Here is a 14,978-nt window from a genome sequence, read left to right on the forward strand (position 1 = left end):
TATGCATTTTGATACACCCCTAAACCCATATTAGCGATCTTGATAATACCTACTACCAAAAGCAGTATAACTTAATCAACTACATTAGCTCGGTGTATAACCACCATTCTTTTAAAAAATTTCACTCCGTTCACAATTCTTTTTAAGAAAAACAAGAATAGACCATCGATATACATCAGGTGCTGTGAAATGGACACTACAACGTCGTACAAAGAGAACTGAATCCACTTTCAGTAGTACGAAAGCCTTCCAACCACATGAACTTGTACGAGTAGCTGCAACCAAGACATCTAAAAAGCAGTGGTCAGTTTCACCTTTCACCTCCTCGGATAATAATAATAATAATAATTAACTCGTCTTTATTTTTTTACAGCTGGTATCTTTCCATATCTACACACTAAATCCCGACCCCTAACAATATTTCACCGACTCCCATCGAAAAAGACCATATTGCCCTTACCGAACCACACGATTACCAGGAAACCCTTTCCAAATCAAAGACTCTTTGATTTTTTTTTTATTTTTTTTTGGTATATTAGAAGAGATATATATGTACACACAGATCTCTCCAGTAGTCCCTCATTATATTTCTTCTTTCTTCTTCAACATCATCATCATTATAATCTGTTCGGCTTCCCATCTCCATCTACATCTCTCTGTTTAACTCTCTCTCCGAAGACTGAGGAGGTAATAATAATAATCATTTTTTTTTTTGTTTTTTTTTGTTTTTGATTTTTTTCTCTTCAGATTTAGCTGATTTGTGCTTGTTTTTGTTGATTGATTGATGGCCAATGAATGATTATAGACTTGTTTATTGTATGATTCGTGTAAGGTTGTTTGATTCGATTTGATTTTGATTTGATTCATCATGTTTAGGTTTACGGATCTAGGGTTTTGTTAGATTTGTTTGTCTTTTTATGTTTATGTATGATCATGCCGTATGTGTTTTTAGGGGTTTTCGTTTTGCATTCGAATCTTTAGGGTTTAGGTTTAGGTTTTTCTTTTGTTTATTTGAGTGACACTGGTTTCTAGGGTTTATGGGTTCTCAATCTATCTAAAGTTTAGATTTTTATGTTTATTTTTTTTTTATGTTTTTGTTTTTAAGGTTATGATACTGTTGATTTGAAATTAGTTCGCCTACTTATTGTCATCCTTGTTATAGATTCAGATCTTGTAATGGTAGACTTCTTTTGGAGTTCAGAGTTTGATTAGTCACTCTATGTTGGTACCTGTCTTTATGTTTTTAGAGAAATCAACAAAACTAAAACTTTTATATTGGAGTTATTGGTTAGGTGGTTATGTTTAATTCCTTCTTGGATTCACAAGTACATTGGCATTGATTCTGCTAAGTGAAACCGTAGTTAGTTTAAGCTACGTTTTGGGGAATGGCTTTGTGATGTGCTTATAATTCAATGGATATTTAAGCTACTATATTTTACTAATGGTTATATTTGGATTTGGTGCAGAGATGGCAACAGAAACTCCTGTGGTGGTTGTTCCAAGTGCTCAAGTGGTTGGGAATGCTTTCGTCGAGCAGTACTATCACATCCTTCACAAGTCTCCGGAGCTGGTTTACAGGTTCTATCAGGATGCCAGTGTTTTAAGTCGACCAGGGCTAAATGGTGTTATGTCAACAGTGTCAACCATGAATGTAAGTGTTCTAAGCTCAATTGCTGGTTAAAATGCATGTAGTCTAGTCATTGTTATCTTTTTCAAGAGGACATAGGATTTAACTTGTCATGGAATAGTGACTTAACATTAGATTGAGTGTTTTGGGATTGGTGGATTCTGAAGCCCTGTTTAATTGCGTTGCTGTCTAATTAGCTAGTAATCAAATATAATATCATTGGTTTGGCAATAAGAAAGAAACATTATGTAATAGGGCTGATTATTTGGGACTGTTTATAAGTTGTTTACTTACTGGTGATAAGGCCAGTCACTAGTGCTCGAAGGAAAATTAAAGTTTTGATTTATTTTTAGTTTATAAATCAGTGCTGATGCTTTTCACTTCCTGTTTCTGCTGTTTTATTGCTGTGGTCCACAATTGGCTGACTTATGTTGCTTTTGACCAGGCCATAAATCAGAAAATCCTGTCGTTAAACTCCACAGACTACAAGGCAGAGATTAAAACTGCAGATGCTCAATACTCTCACGTGGATGGGGTAATTGTTCTGGTAACAGGGTGTTTAACTGGGAAGGACAACGTAGGAAGGAAGTTCACACAGTCGTTTTTCCTGGCCCCACAGGAAAAGGGTTACTATGTTAGAAATGATGTATTTAGGTATCTTGACGAGGATCAAGTGCTGAAGCCCGAGACCGTGTTGGTTAACGGAACAAGTGAAAGCATTACAGCAGCTCCAGTGCCTCAAGAACTTGGTTCGTCTGTCATTCTCTTACTCTTTTTCCTGCTTTTCTATTACTGCAATGGCTAATGGGACTTCACTGTTGGTTTTCTTTTCAGAACCCTCTCATGTTCCTGAGCCCGTGCCAGATACCACAGCACCTATTGAGAAGGAGCTGAGTAATGGTGTTGAAGTTCATGAGCATCCGAACAATGAGGTAGAGGTGGTTGTGCAGGAAGAGATTGTTGAGGAGCCTCCTCAAGTTCAACCAGTGCAAATTGAAGCTCGGCAATTGGCAGAGCCTGCTGTGCCTGTGGTGCAAGGAGATGCTCCAAAGAAGTCATACGCTTCAATTGTCAGTTCAATACCAACTTTAAAAAAAAAAAACCCCATGTACTTCGTTCCTCCTTGAATCTCATCACTGATATCAAATTTCAGGTGAAAGTTGCAAAAGCAAATGCTGGGCCTGCTCCTGTGAATGTGCCCACTACCACTATAAAGTTGAAACCTGCTACTGCTGGTCAAAAGGCACCTGCACCTGCAGCACCAACTCCAGCACATGGAGCGTCAGCTCCTAATAGCAACAGTGCTCCTGCCAATAGCAATGTTGTAGAAGAAGGTAATTCTCTCATTTGTTTCTTTATTGAATTTTGGAAATGCTGCATATGTAGTATGCATTCTTTTACCACTTGCCTCCGGTTTTGTGTGCAAACCTTGTTTTGATTTTGTTTGCTTGATTGTTATTCATTATCTTCTTCGCCATTTACTTTCTAATGACTTGCATCCTGTTCTTCATAGTTGAGGGGCACTCCATATATATCAAGAACCTGCCAACAACTGCAACAGACGAACAGGTCGAGAAAGAGTTCAAGAGTTTTGGGCCAATTAAGCCAGGAGGTGTTCAAGTCAGAAGTAACAAGGTTTGTTTTGTTTCATGCTCATTTGATGTAAAATTGTCAGTTTCTTTGATCAAATTTTGACTCATACCTGATCTGTTTGCATCAGGGATTCTGCTTTGGCTTTGTCGAATTTGAACACTTGAGTTCCATGCAAAATGCCGTGAAGGTATGAACTTTATTACTTTCATCAAAGACAAAAATCATGGGCACCAATTATTTGTTATGAGCATGCACTTGAGGCCTATAAATTAGAGTGGGACCTCAAACTGTATGTTCTGCTTTGGCTGGTTACTGTGTTTTACCTCCTATGCTGGAAATAACAGTAGTTATCTTTTCTCACTAATCAATATAAGTCAACAGGACTTTCTTGTATGTTAATAATCAATATGATATATTAAGAGAAATTCTTAAAATGATCTTATTTGATAGGGACATAAGTGAGGTTAGGTGAAGCAAGAAAAGTTGACTTTTTCCTTGAGGCAATGCACCTTTGCTTCTTCATTTTCCTTTTTGTGTAAATCTGATTGTTGATTTGGCAAAGCCATGGTAGGCTGTCCACAAATAACAAATCAACAATAAGTTGTTTTCAAGATCCTTAGGCCAGTTAGAACAATTGAAACCATTTACTTACCAGTTTTGTCTTCTTGAGCCGCATATATGGATTCTGTTTAATGAACACATGTCTTCGTTGTTTATTCAAGAACTGATTATTCTGTATATCCAGGCTGGGTCGGTTACTATTGCGAGCCGCCAAGTTTATATCGAAGAAAAGAGAACCACAACAAGAGGCAAGTGAAATATTTCAGCTTTTATTATGTCTATATACCTGGGGATGCTTTGGTGAAAACTATCTTAACCTGTTGTAATATCCGACTAACACCCTTTACTTGTTATTGCAGTTGGTGGCAGAGGCCGTGGCAATTTCAGTGGAAGGGGTGGGTTCAGAAATGATTTCAGGGGTGGTCGTGGTGGTGGCAATTTCAGCGGTGGACGAGGATACCCAAGAAGTGATTTTGGAAACCGTGGTGACTATTCAGCACGACGTGGTCCATCAGGAGGACGCGGTGAAGGCTACCAGCCAGTGGAGCAGAATGGGAATGGAAAAGTTGCAGGTGGTCGTCAAGGTGGAACGAACCAGGCCACTGTTACTGCTTGAAGATCTTGATGGTGGGTTATGATTTTTTTAAGAGATAGAGCGGCAAAGTTTTCCGTGATCAGTGTTTGATACCTCTTGAAATGAGGTTGGACAGTGATGACGATAGATATAATTTCCGACATTGCATAGAAAGTCATTTCTTTCGACTCTGGAATGTAGTATACTTTGAGCTGATGAGAGTTTACTTAGATGTAATTTTTTTTTTCCTTTCACTTTTTGGAAAGTCCTATTCCAAATTTTGTGTGGTAGCACTGTTCATATTCAAGGATTGGGTGCCCTATTGGTACACCGAAGTATTCTCGCAAGTAGATTTTTTAGGGTTTAGAATTCGCTAGGGTAATTGAAAAACTTAATCTGTTAAGTGCAATTTGATGGGCAATCATAACCCGTCCCATTAATTGACAAATCTTCTTTCAGGTCCAAAAACGCTGATCTTGATTTCTGAACTTTTTATCACTGTACTGGTACTCTGCTCTACTTTGGAGGTGTTTTGACTAATTCCCAGTAGAAATGAACTATATAATGTATAATCACCATGAAACAATTCTAAAAAAAACGTTTGGGGGTTGAAATTTAACACTCTTGAGAAATCAAATCAAGTGGATTTCTGCAAGTTGGATACAAAATTGGAGGCAGCAAATGAAGCTGAACCCCCCAGAACAGAAACGAGAGCCACCAACACCTGCAAGACAATCTCCCATGGGTAATCCTCAGGGACAATGTAAGCACATAGTGGACCAAGAACAAGTAACGCCAGACTCAGGTTGAAAAGAGTCACTGGAGTTCCCGGATCTGTTGCTGCTGACAACACTCCAAATTCCTCAGCTTTTGAGAGTAATCCGAGTTTCTCTATCGTCGAGAGGGACAAACCGGCCTTTTCGGCTGTCGACAGCAGGCCAGCTTTCTCCGCTTTTGTTAGAAGTCTAAGCTGTTCTACTCTGGTGAGAAGCTTGATTCTTGTTGTTCCTGCTGTAGTGGTTTTTGCTGCTTTGACTACGAAGACCTGCATTGCATCAAGGAAATTCCCCCAAGTTTGAAATGACGTACGCAACAACCTTAATCCTCAACTGAACACACTATACTCTACAATCTGCAGATGGATCCTCTTAAGGGTCTGGCTCTAAACTAGCTCTTGAATTAGTAACTATGATATATATGTTCAGTGGAGCTCAGCTGCAATGGTTTAGCTTGTTGTAGAACTAAAAAAAACAAACAGCCCAAGAATATACATGTTGAAAATCTTCTAATAATTTGATTAGTAATTGGGGTGTTAAATTGAACTTACCTTTTTAGAGGCAGCAGCAGGAGTAACAGAAGGAGCAGGGGAGAAACTTAATCTTTGTGTTGCCATGGATGGAATTAGTAGTGCTGATCTTGATATAGTACTACAGCTACAAACACCCATATCTACCTGTCTTTTGCTCTATATGTTTTCTTCTTCTCTTGAATTTGAGTTGGATGCAAATGATGAATTCTATCAGCACTAGTTGAGTGGACAGGAAGAGAGACAGATAGATAGGTACCAATTGATGTCCATGGTTTGAGACCTTGGGTCCGACAGGCACATAAAGGACGTGCTCCTATCTGGTTGGTCGATTTGTATTTTGGGTATGCTCATCTTACAATGCTCCACATACCCATAAAATATGAGCATCCTCCAAAATACTAAACCTTAGCTATCTATCCAATTTTAATTTTAACAGTTGAAAATTTGTTGGGTTTCAAAGTAATAGATGGTTATAGTTTCGGAATGTGTTTATTTTGTGTGTGTATGTAGAGATTTGTAAGACGAACATATCTTAAACATTAACTTCAAATTTGATATTGTTTGGTTTTTATAAAAAAAATTAGTGTCCAAAGTGGGAGATAAGTACGGAAATAGGAATGTGAGGGGATCCTCCCTAATTCATAACCGATATAACTTGAGTTTTTCGTTTTTTCACCGAGGGAAGATCCCTCCACACTATTATTTTCAAACTATCTCAGACTCTAGATGTCTTTTTGTGACTAAAAACCAAATGGTATCGAACTTGAAGTTAATATTTAAGAAATATCTTCCTCTTGAAAAGGTTTACATGCCTATCAAGAATGAGCGCATTCCGAGACGTATAATACCACCATCCTATTTTTTACCACCGCCAATTCAACTCTTCTTAATTATTGAAAATTATTCAAACCCAACTCACATCTTCATCATCCAATCAAATGAGCTAGGATTTCTTTTTTCTTAACGGAAATTCCATACATCGAAATTGAAAGAACAACAAAAAAAAACAAACTATATTTTACCTGACAAGATAAAAAAAAAGAAAAAAAAACTAAATAAGATAAAAGAGGAAATTCCATATCAAAGTGAACTCGTCCATGCACACTGCTAGGCTACACCTACACATGTGTAGGCCTTAAAATGCACTCCTTCTTACCCTTCATGTGCAGGCCCAATAAGCCCAACAACCAACAACAAAGCCAACTCCAAGTGGGTTTCATATTTGTTTTGGAACTGAGTGCATTTTGGCTGGTTTGATTCGAATTCTCATTCTCCAATAGATGAAGGCATGATTTATAAGGGATGATACCAGTCCTATTAAGGGAATAACATTTCATATAAGACAAAATGATCTGAATGTTTCCGGTCGTTGAATCTACCGAATGATATTCCCTTAGTAGGACTGGTATCAACCCTTATAAATCATGGATGAAGGTATCAAATCCTAGACTTGAAATGGTTTTACAAGGATTTTGAGCAACAACAATAATTTTGATCATCAGATTTTGGTTGGTCATTCCACATTTGTAGTACATGACTTCCTTAACACCGTTAGAGTCATTTTCAGTGCTTTTGAATGACCAACCAAATGAAAACAAATATAATACAAAGTAATTTACTAGAAAACTCGAGATTAAGCATACGGTTCCAATATTAGAAACGGGAAAATTTTGCACTTAGTAAATTTTCCTCATACTTGCCTTTTGCTATGTGACAACCCGTTAATTCTGGCACTAAAACCGAGTTCAGAATCCCGCGGTGCCACCATCGTAGGTCCATATTTTTCTTTTTAAAACAAAAATAATTTAGAACACGAAAGAAAATCCAATAAATATTATTAAATAGATAACTAATATTTACCAAAACACTTTAAATGGTTATAATCCAAAATTTAAAATAATCAAACAGTTGAAGTAAATAATTATGTGATAACCTTGTTGAAATTAAGGGAAAACAAATCCAACAGAAACTACATCAAGGAAGAGGTTCCACTTCTTCCCAGATACTGCGGCGGAAAATTCAAGAAAACCCCACGAGTAAACCACTTACTTATTCTGCTACCTGAAAGGGAAAAAAAATCAACACAAGGTAAGAGCCTTGAATCGGAAGTTCACTCTTAATCCATAATATATAATGATAAACATATAAGCAACAAAAATATCAAATGATAACAATCATCTTCACTATGACAATAATAAGACTAGGAGTCTAAGTTTCAAAATCAAATAATATAACGCTTATCATGAGTCGTTCACCAAACGTAATCACACATACATAAATATTAAACAATTGCATCCACTTCCCATCGTGCCGCACACTAGTTGAATAGTGATGTCCCTGAACTCGGCAAAATCAATGACAACCCCTTATCTGGTGCACGCTCACAAGCATGATAGCTATTGTGGCCACATCGGTACTCATAAGCGCGATAGCTATTATGATACCTGATCTCAACATATAAATTTCAATACACACATATTAACATACACGTCTACTGCTCACTGGTTCTCGCAAGCCTGATAGCTTTGCAGACCTGACCTCTTAGCAAGTAGATAAACAAGAATTAGTATCCAAGTACCACGAACCACAAATAAGGATTTATATCCCAATAATACTCCAACATATACAAGACCATTCAAATCATCTTGAAATTCAGCATACAGTAAGTTTCAAAAGCATACACACAACTCAACTCAAACTCAACAACATACTAGGTCAATTCAATAATTTATCCTGCAAGCACATATGTATAACTTTGATGTACCTATCAAATACGCCATGTATACTAATCTGATCGAAAAATTTTCATCATGCAATCATAACAATCTCAAGGACATTCTGTACGAATTTCAAAGAAAGATAATGGTTGAATATCAAATTATGATATGTTCTATTCGCTATACCTATCTGAATTTTTACAGGAGTAACTACAAAACATATGTTGTTTGGGTACCTCCTGAACTCGGTTTAACTTGAAATTTTTACAGCACACTCACCATCTAAATGGTATACTCATATTAAACTTTTAGCTCATTCTAGATACTAGAACCATATAAACTTAGGTTTTCATAACCGTCCGAATTCATATATTCTGCAGATAATAAGTTCTCTGAACTACAAGTGTTTCTATGATGAATCCAATTCCTATCGTCCTGAAATTCTTACAAAAACTATATGACAATGCAAGGTATAACATATCCAAAGTTCGCAAACATCTAATGGTTAGATCTTTTTTTATGGTTCAAAAAGTACTCTTTCTTTTAGATGATAGAAAAATCCTAACACGAATTTACCCTAGAAATTCAGCTTCTTAACTTGGGTTTTCAAGGTGATAAACAATTAAAACTTAAAATCCTATCAATAATAAATGATAAAGTAAGAAAATACTTTCCTTATACTTGAGATCAAAACCTAGAATCTCCTCTGGTTTCAGTAACACTTGTTTTCCTTCTTCCCTTTTGCTTCCGGTTTCTTCTTCACTTCAACCGAACAAAAACTAACTAAGCTAATATATCTTATATTTATTATACTAACCTAAGTTATATTTTTTATCCAAACACAAGTTTCTTCTAAGAGCAGCCTAATCACTAACATATAAGTTAACTGGGGTGTTACATGCTAGTACTCAAGTAAACTACCTAACTTAGTTTCAAAGCTTAACACACTTTTGTAAGGGTTATCGTTACACTTAATATGTGCTATATTCAAAGAATCCTTAGGTGACTCTAGTGGACGAGTTATAATCTCGTGATGGTCTACAAAAGATAAACCCACAAAATCTACTACAACTCTTAATGGGAAAGTCACAAGTATTCTTCAAAGCTATGATGACATTAAGCTTTCTCAATATAATAATAAGAAGTTAGAAGTACAAGATAAAGTTCACAAGTATCGTATGCACTATAGTCATCGAAAGAGTGCATGTAATATATCTAGCCAATGTAAACGAGTCTTACACCTACAAATTACAAAAAACATCCTCGAAGCAACTAGTAGCATTTTACCTCGACTTTGCTTCACAGGTTATTCACTTAAAAAATAAGCGATATAGATTAAAGAGTCGGACAAGTGTATAAGAAAGAACAAAGAAGAGAATACTTAAAATTTTTGAAATGTGCGCTTACTTTCGATTTTTGATAATCTCAAAGGAAATGAGGTCAACCATAAGTGAGGATGGAAACAATCACTCACTTCTCATCTCTCTTACATTCATCATTCCCATCATAATAACTTTCGGTAAAACCAACTTCGCCCTTGGATTTAGCTCTTGATAATAAAAATTCAAACTTATCGAACTTCAACAATTCTCACTCATTTTTCAGTTGATTCATCAACTCTTTTTCTTCAATTATTTGTTGTTTTGAAACTTCTTTTTGGATTTTTTTCTTTTGTATAACTTGATCTGTGTACCACAAATAACTAACTTTAACACTTGATTCTTTTCCCCTTTGATATTGTTCAATAACATAAACTTCCAAAAATTTACATCTTTATTTTTCCCCGGTTTTTCTTTTTCTTTTGTTTCTTTCAAGACATTGACTACTTCACCTTTCTTTGTAATTTGATATTTTCTTCACCCGTTGATGATGAGATATTTTCGTCGTCGACTACTTTAAGAGAATTATATAAGTGTATATATATATATGTGTGTATATATATGTATGTATGTATATCATCCAATTCAGACTTTAATAATGTGGTTAATAATAAATTCTAACAATATCTTCATGATTGATAAGAATTACCACTTAAAAAATTAAAAGTGATGAATGAGTGCGAGGTTGAGTAGTTTCCTATTCTACCCGGAGTTTATGCATAAGAATACACTCTAAATGGGCATTGAAAGGTTATATGCCTTAATCAAAGGGTAGTCTCCACTAATAATGGGAAAATTCTCTAAACTGCATATCATTAAGAGTTTAGTCCAACCATCTTTACAGATAAATTTTATTTTTCCTATCTCTCTAATTCCGGGGCTTACATCAAAGTAAATCTAATTTAACCTAGATATAACATCAAAGCTATACCAGGAGTCCACCAAATCAGCTAGAGACTCATTAAAGAGCAAAAATAATAATAAAATGATTTGATAATAATAGATCCATGATTCATACACGTATAACATTAAAATATAGAAATCAACTTATTGATCATATGAGTACGACATACATACATTTAAATGAAACAACCCATTCTTCATGCTTCGCTATTTCCAGAAGATATTTTAACATTTATTCGAAAGATAATCTATCATTTTTTTGTGCTCTAGTCATCCTCAAATTTTCATAAAATTTCTGGCACGCTGGCAGGAAAACAATCGAGTTCTGTGTTACCCTAGTGAATTCGTGTTCTGTAGGCACAATTCCTCGCGTGTTACTCTAATGAATGAAGATTGTAGGATCATAATCTCGCAGCAATAATATCTCAGCGAAATATTAACAACACAACACGACAGTGTCGCAGAATAGCTTCAGAAATGACATAATAAACGACGTCAGCTAAATCATGAGAAAAATGTGATGGTTCTGCGAAAATTAGAGAGTTTGCGAGATTAACAGTTATAAGGTTGCGAGAATGTCGCAAGTCATATCCGAAAATAAAGGACAGATTAGCTGTCATCCACTATGTAAAACTCTATATAAAGAGCCGACCAGCTGTAAGGAGGAGGGAGATCTTTTCTGATTGAGAAGCAAGTAAATAGGAGAGAGAAAATCTAGAGCAGTGGTTATTCTCGATTCCTTTATCTTTTCTTGTAAGATTGTTCAAAGATTCATCAATAAAATTAAGATTGTAAATCTAAAATGAGTTGAATGTTAATGAAATCTTGTGAGGGGTGTAATGTAGGATTTCCTGCAACTACATAATGGCGCTAGAAACAGGGAGGCTGAAGATTGAAAATTGAAGATTTTTGTTGAGAATGTTCAAATCAAGAAAGTGATTAAACAAATCAGTGAACCAGTTAAAAGAAAAATGGTTAGAATCAATGAAGATGAAAGAAGATTGGAGTGTAATATGATAACAAAAACAATGGTTAATGGATTCCATGAAAACATCAAAGGAAAGATACATAAACGAGATTTTGAAGGAAGGAAGGTTATGGCGGTAGAAAAGACATCACCCTTGAAAGATTGGGAAAAGCAAAAAATCACATTCATGGCGGCAGAAATACCAAAAGAAAATTTGAACCAAACATCTCCATTGGTTATTACAGTGCCTATTACGCGAAAAGAGAAGGGGACAACAACAAAATCCATGGAAGAATGGACATTGAACAAAACTTTAGTCGATACAGGAAGTTCAGTGGATATAATATTTTATCATGCGTTCAGGGGAATGGGATTTAAGGATGAAGAAATGTCCAGTTCAACATATCTTATTCATGGCTTTGGAAAATCCACAACAAAACCTAAAGGAGAAATAGTGGTACGAATTCCACTAGGAGAGATAGAAACACACGTAACACTATGCGTGGTGGATATGGAATCGCCATATAATATGTTGCTAGGAAGACCATGGATACATGCGATAAAAGCTGTAGTATCAACGTTGCATCAATGTATTAAGTTCCCCACACCAAATGGAATAGGTGAAATCAGAGGAGATGTTGACAATGCGAAATGATGTCATCAAATTGAAGTAAAGCATTATGAAGGACGAGCAAAAAAGAAACAATTTCGAAGAAAGTTGGCAAAGGAGGCAAAGAAAGAAGAAGAATTTAGAGTGCACACGATAAGGGCAAAAGAAGGCAGGGGAATACCCAGCGAAATTCCGGAAGAAGGAGAAGGACCTGTGAAAACAATAAAAGAACCATCACCAATGGGAGAACCCAAATCCAGTTACACTGCCGCAGAACCAACAAAAGAGGTAAACATTGGGACTATAGAAGAACCTCTAATATTGAGAATTGGAACCAAGATGGACGTAGAAGAAGAAGAAAGAACTGTTAACCTTTTGCGAGAATATAAAGACATTTTCGCAGGGAGCATGAATGAGATACCGGGAATAGATCCATCAATTGCATGTCACAAACTGGAGATTAACAAGAATGTGAGACCATTTAAACAAAGAATAAGAAAAATCGCAACAGCCTACCATTCCCAAATAGAAGAAGAACTACATAAGATGCTTGATGCAGGAATTATAAGAGAAGTTAAATACCCAGAGTGGATAGCGAACATGGTCATTGTTCCAAAGAAAAACAAAGGAATAAGGATTTGCATAGATTTCACTGAAAGCCTGCCCTAAAGATAGCTTTCCGTTACTAGATATTCCTCAAATGGTGGAATCAACAGCGGGAAATGATAGGGTATATTCTTTAGATGGGTACAAAAGATATAACCAAATCCCTCTCGCTGAAGAAGATCAAGAGCATACTGCTTTTTCGCCCCTAGAAGTTTATATTGTTACATGAAAATGCCATTTGGCTTGCGAAACGCGGGAGCAACATACCAAAGAATGGCAGAGAAGGTATTCGCGAAATGTATACACAAAACATTAGAAGTATATGTGGACGACATGTTAGTAAAGAGTAAAGAATCCAAAGACCATGTACAGGACCTGAGGGAGATTTTAGAACAAATGCGGCAGTATGACATTAAACTGAATCCTAAGAAGTGTACCATTGGAGTTGCATCGGGAATTTTTTTAGGCTACATTGTATCAAAGGAAGGAATACATGTTGATCCAGAAAAAGTGCAAGCAGTTCGTGGCATGCCAACACCAGCAATAATAAAAGATGTACAAAAGTTGAATGGACTTTTAGCTTCGCTAGGGAGATTCATTTCGCGATCATCAGACAAATGCAAGTATTTTTTCGATATACTCAAGAAGGGTGCGAAATTCAAATGGACTGATGAATGCGAAAAAGCTTTTCAAGGGATCAAAGAACATCTTATGAATACATCTATTCTACAAAAAGCAGAATCAGGGGAAGAGTTATTAATCTATCTTGCAACGACGTCGCATGCATTAAGTGCCGTGTTATTGCGAATAGACGCAGGAGTGGAGAAACCCATCTATTACATTAGCAAAACTTTTAATACTGCCGAGAAGAATTACTCAAAGATTGAGAAGCTAATCTTAGCATTAGTTTATGCATCATTTAAGCTCCGCATATATTTTCAAGCACACAAAATAAAGGTATTAACAAAAGTACCAATTGAATCAGTGATGAAGAATTCAAAAAGATCAGGAAGAGTGGAGAGATGGAATGCACAAGTAGGCCACTTTGATATTAAATATGAAATTTTGTCTTCACCAAAATCACAAGTTGTTGCAGATTTCTTAGCAGAATTTCCTTTAGAAGAAGATGAAGCGGTAGAAGAAATGATGGATATAGAAGAAGAACACGGAGATCCGTAAGACTTATTAACAGAACCAAATAGATGGGAGATATTGGTAGATGGATCATCAAATGGAGAAAGCAATGGAGTTGGAATTGCTTTAATTTCTCCAGAAGGAGCGAGGATGGCTTTTTCATTCAGATTGGAATTCACATCCACTAATAACGAAACTGAATATGAAGTTGTGATACATGCCTTAAAGTTCGCAATAGAAATGCAACTAGAAAATGCCAGGATCACTAGTGATTCGCAGCTAGTTATTCGCCAAATAAAGGGAGAGTACACTACAAATGAACCATCTTTGAAGAAATACAAGAAGATCGTTGAAGAATTGTCAGCGAAAATCCCAAAAATAAAATGGAGGCACATTTGAAGGAAGGATAACAGACTCGCAGACGCTTTTGCTTTCATCTCAAGCATGATGACAGATCCAACTGCGAGATGCATAAAAACAAAGACACTTCTATCACCATCAATCAATAAAGAAGAAGAAAAAATAGACATGATGATAATAGACGGTGGAGAAGAAGAACAAATGAATAATATCGCAGATTGGAGAACAGAACTTCATGCATATTTGGCGAAAGGAGAAACACCAAGAAATAGATTGGAAGCACACAAGTTAAAAAGCCGCGCAACAAATTATGAATTAAGAGATGGACTGCTATACCGAAAATCCTTTAATGGACCATCACTCAGATGTTTGACACGAGAAGAAGGAGAAAAGGCGCTAAAAATGTTACATAGTGGGACGCTGACAATCATAGTGGAGGGAGATCTTTGGCACATAGAGCAAAAATACAAGGCTATTTCTGGCCATACATGCACGAAGATGCAAAACAAATATCAAGACGTTGCGAAGATTGTCAGCGGCATGGAAAGAAAATACATGCACATGGAGCACCCTTGTCATCTTCAACCAGTGTGTGGCCTTTTGGAAAGTGGGTCTTAGATATTGTGGGGCCATTTTTA

General features: G+C 36.2%; 2 protein-coding genes across 2 annotated transcripts; one reads left to right on the plus strand and one right to left on the minus strand.

The window, feature by feature from the left end:
- The first annotated feature begins 540 nt into the window (after window positions 1-540).
- On the plus strand, window positions 541-4,803 carry LOC113280882 (ras GTPase-activating protein-binding protein 2-like). The gene is made up of 9 exons (XM_026529470.1): window positions 541-687; window positions 1,467-1,651; window positions 2,073-2,376; window positions 2,462-2,697; window positions 2,781-2,961; window positions 3,141-3,262; window positions 3,348-3,407; window positions 3,966-4,029; window positions 4,141-4,803. The coding sequence occupies exons 2-9, from the start codon at window positions 1,469-1,471 to the stop codon at window positions 4,395-4,397; spliced, it is 1,407 nt and encodes a 468-aa protein (XP_026385255.1). The 5' UTR covers window positions 541-687; window positions 1,467-1,468; the 3' UTR covers window positions 4,398-4,803.
- Window positions 4,804-4,902: 99 nt separating this feature from the next.
- LOC113280883 lies at window positions 4,903-5,895 on the minus strand. Its single transcript, XM_026529471.1, has 2 exons — window positions 5,683-5,895; window positions 4,903-5,400 (listed from the first exon to the last, which is right to left on the minus strand). The coding sequence occupies exons 1-2, from the start codon at window positions 5,800-5,802 to the stop codon at window positions 4,993-4,995; spliced, it is 528 nt and encodes a 175-aa protein (XP_026385256.1). The 5' UTR covers window positions 5,803-5,895; the 3' UTR covers window positions 4,903-4,992.
- Between the last annotated feature and the right edge of the window lie 9,083 nt (window positions 5,896-14,978).

This window comes from Papaver somniferum, chromosome 5 (assembly GCF_003573695.1).
Source record: "Papaver somniferum cultivar HN1 chromosome 5, ASM357369v1, whole genome shotgun sequence".
Classification (NCBI taxonomy): Eukaryota; Viridiplantae; Streptophyta; class Magnoliopsida; order Ranunculales; family Papaveraceae; genus Papaver; species Papaver somniferum.

Excerpts from the sequence above, each read along its gene's own strand:
- LOC113280882 (XM_026529470.1), top strand. The coding sequence starts at position 1,469 with ATGGCAACAGAAACTCCTGTGGTGGTTGTTCCAAGTGCTCAAGTGGTT. Across the intron at positions 2,962-3,140 it reads TAGCAATGTTGTAGAAGAAG|TTGAGGGGCACTCCATATAT; the intron begins GTAATTCTCTCA and ends TGTTCTTCATAG. Across the intron at positions 3,263-3,347 it reads TTCAAGTCAGAAGTAACAAG|GGATTCTGCTTTGGCTTTGT; the intron begins GTTTGTTTTGTT and ends TGTTTGCATCAG.
- LOC113280883 (XM_026529471.1), bottom strand. The coding sequence starts at position 5,802 with ATGGGTGTTTGTAGCTGTAGTACTATATCAAGATCAGCACTACTAATT. Across the intron at positions 5,401-5,682 it reads CTGCTGCTGCCTCTAAAAAG|GTCTTCGTAGTCAAAGCAGC; the intron begins GTAAGTTCAATT and ends GATGCAATGCAG.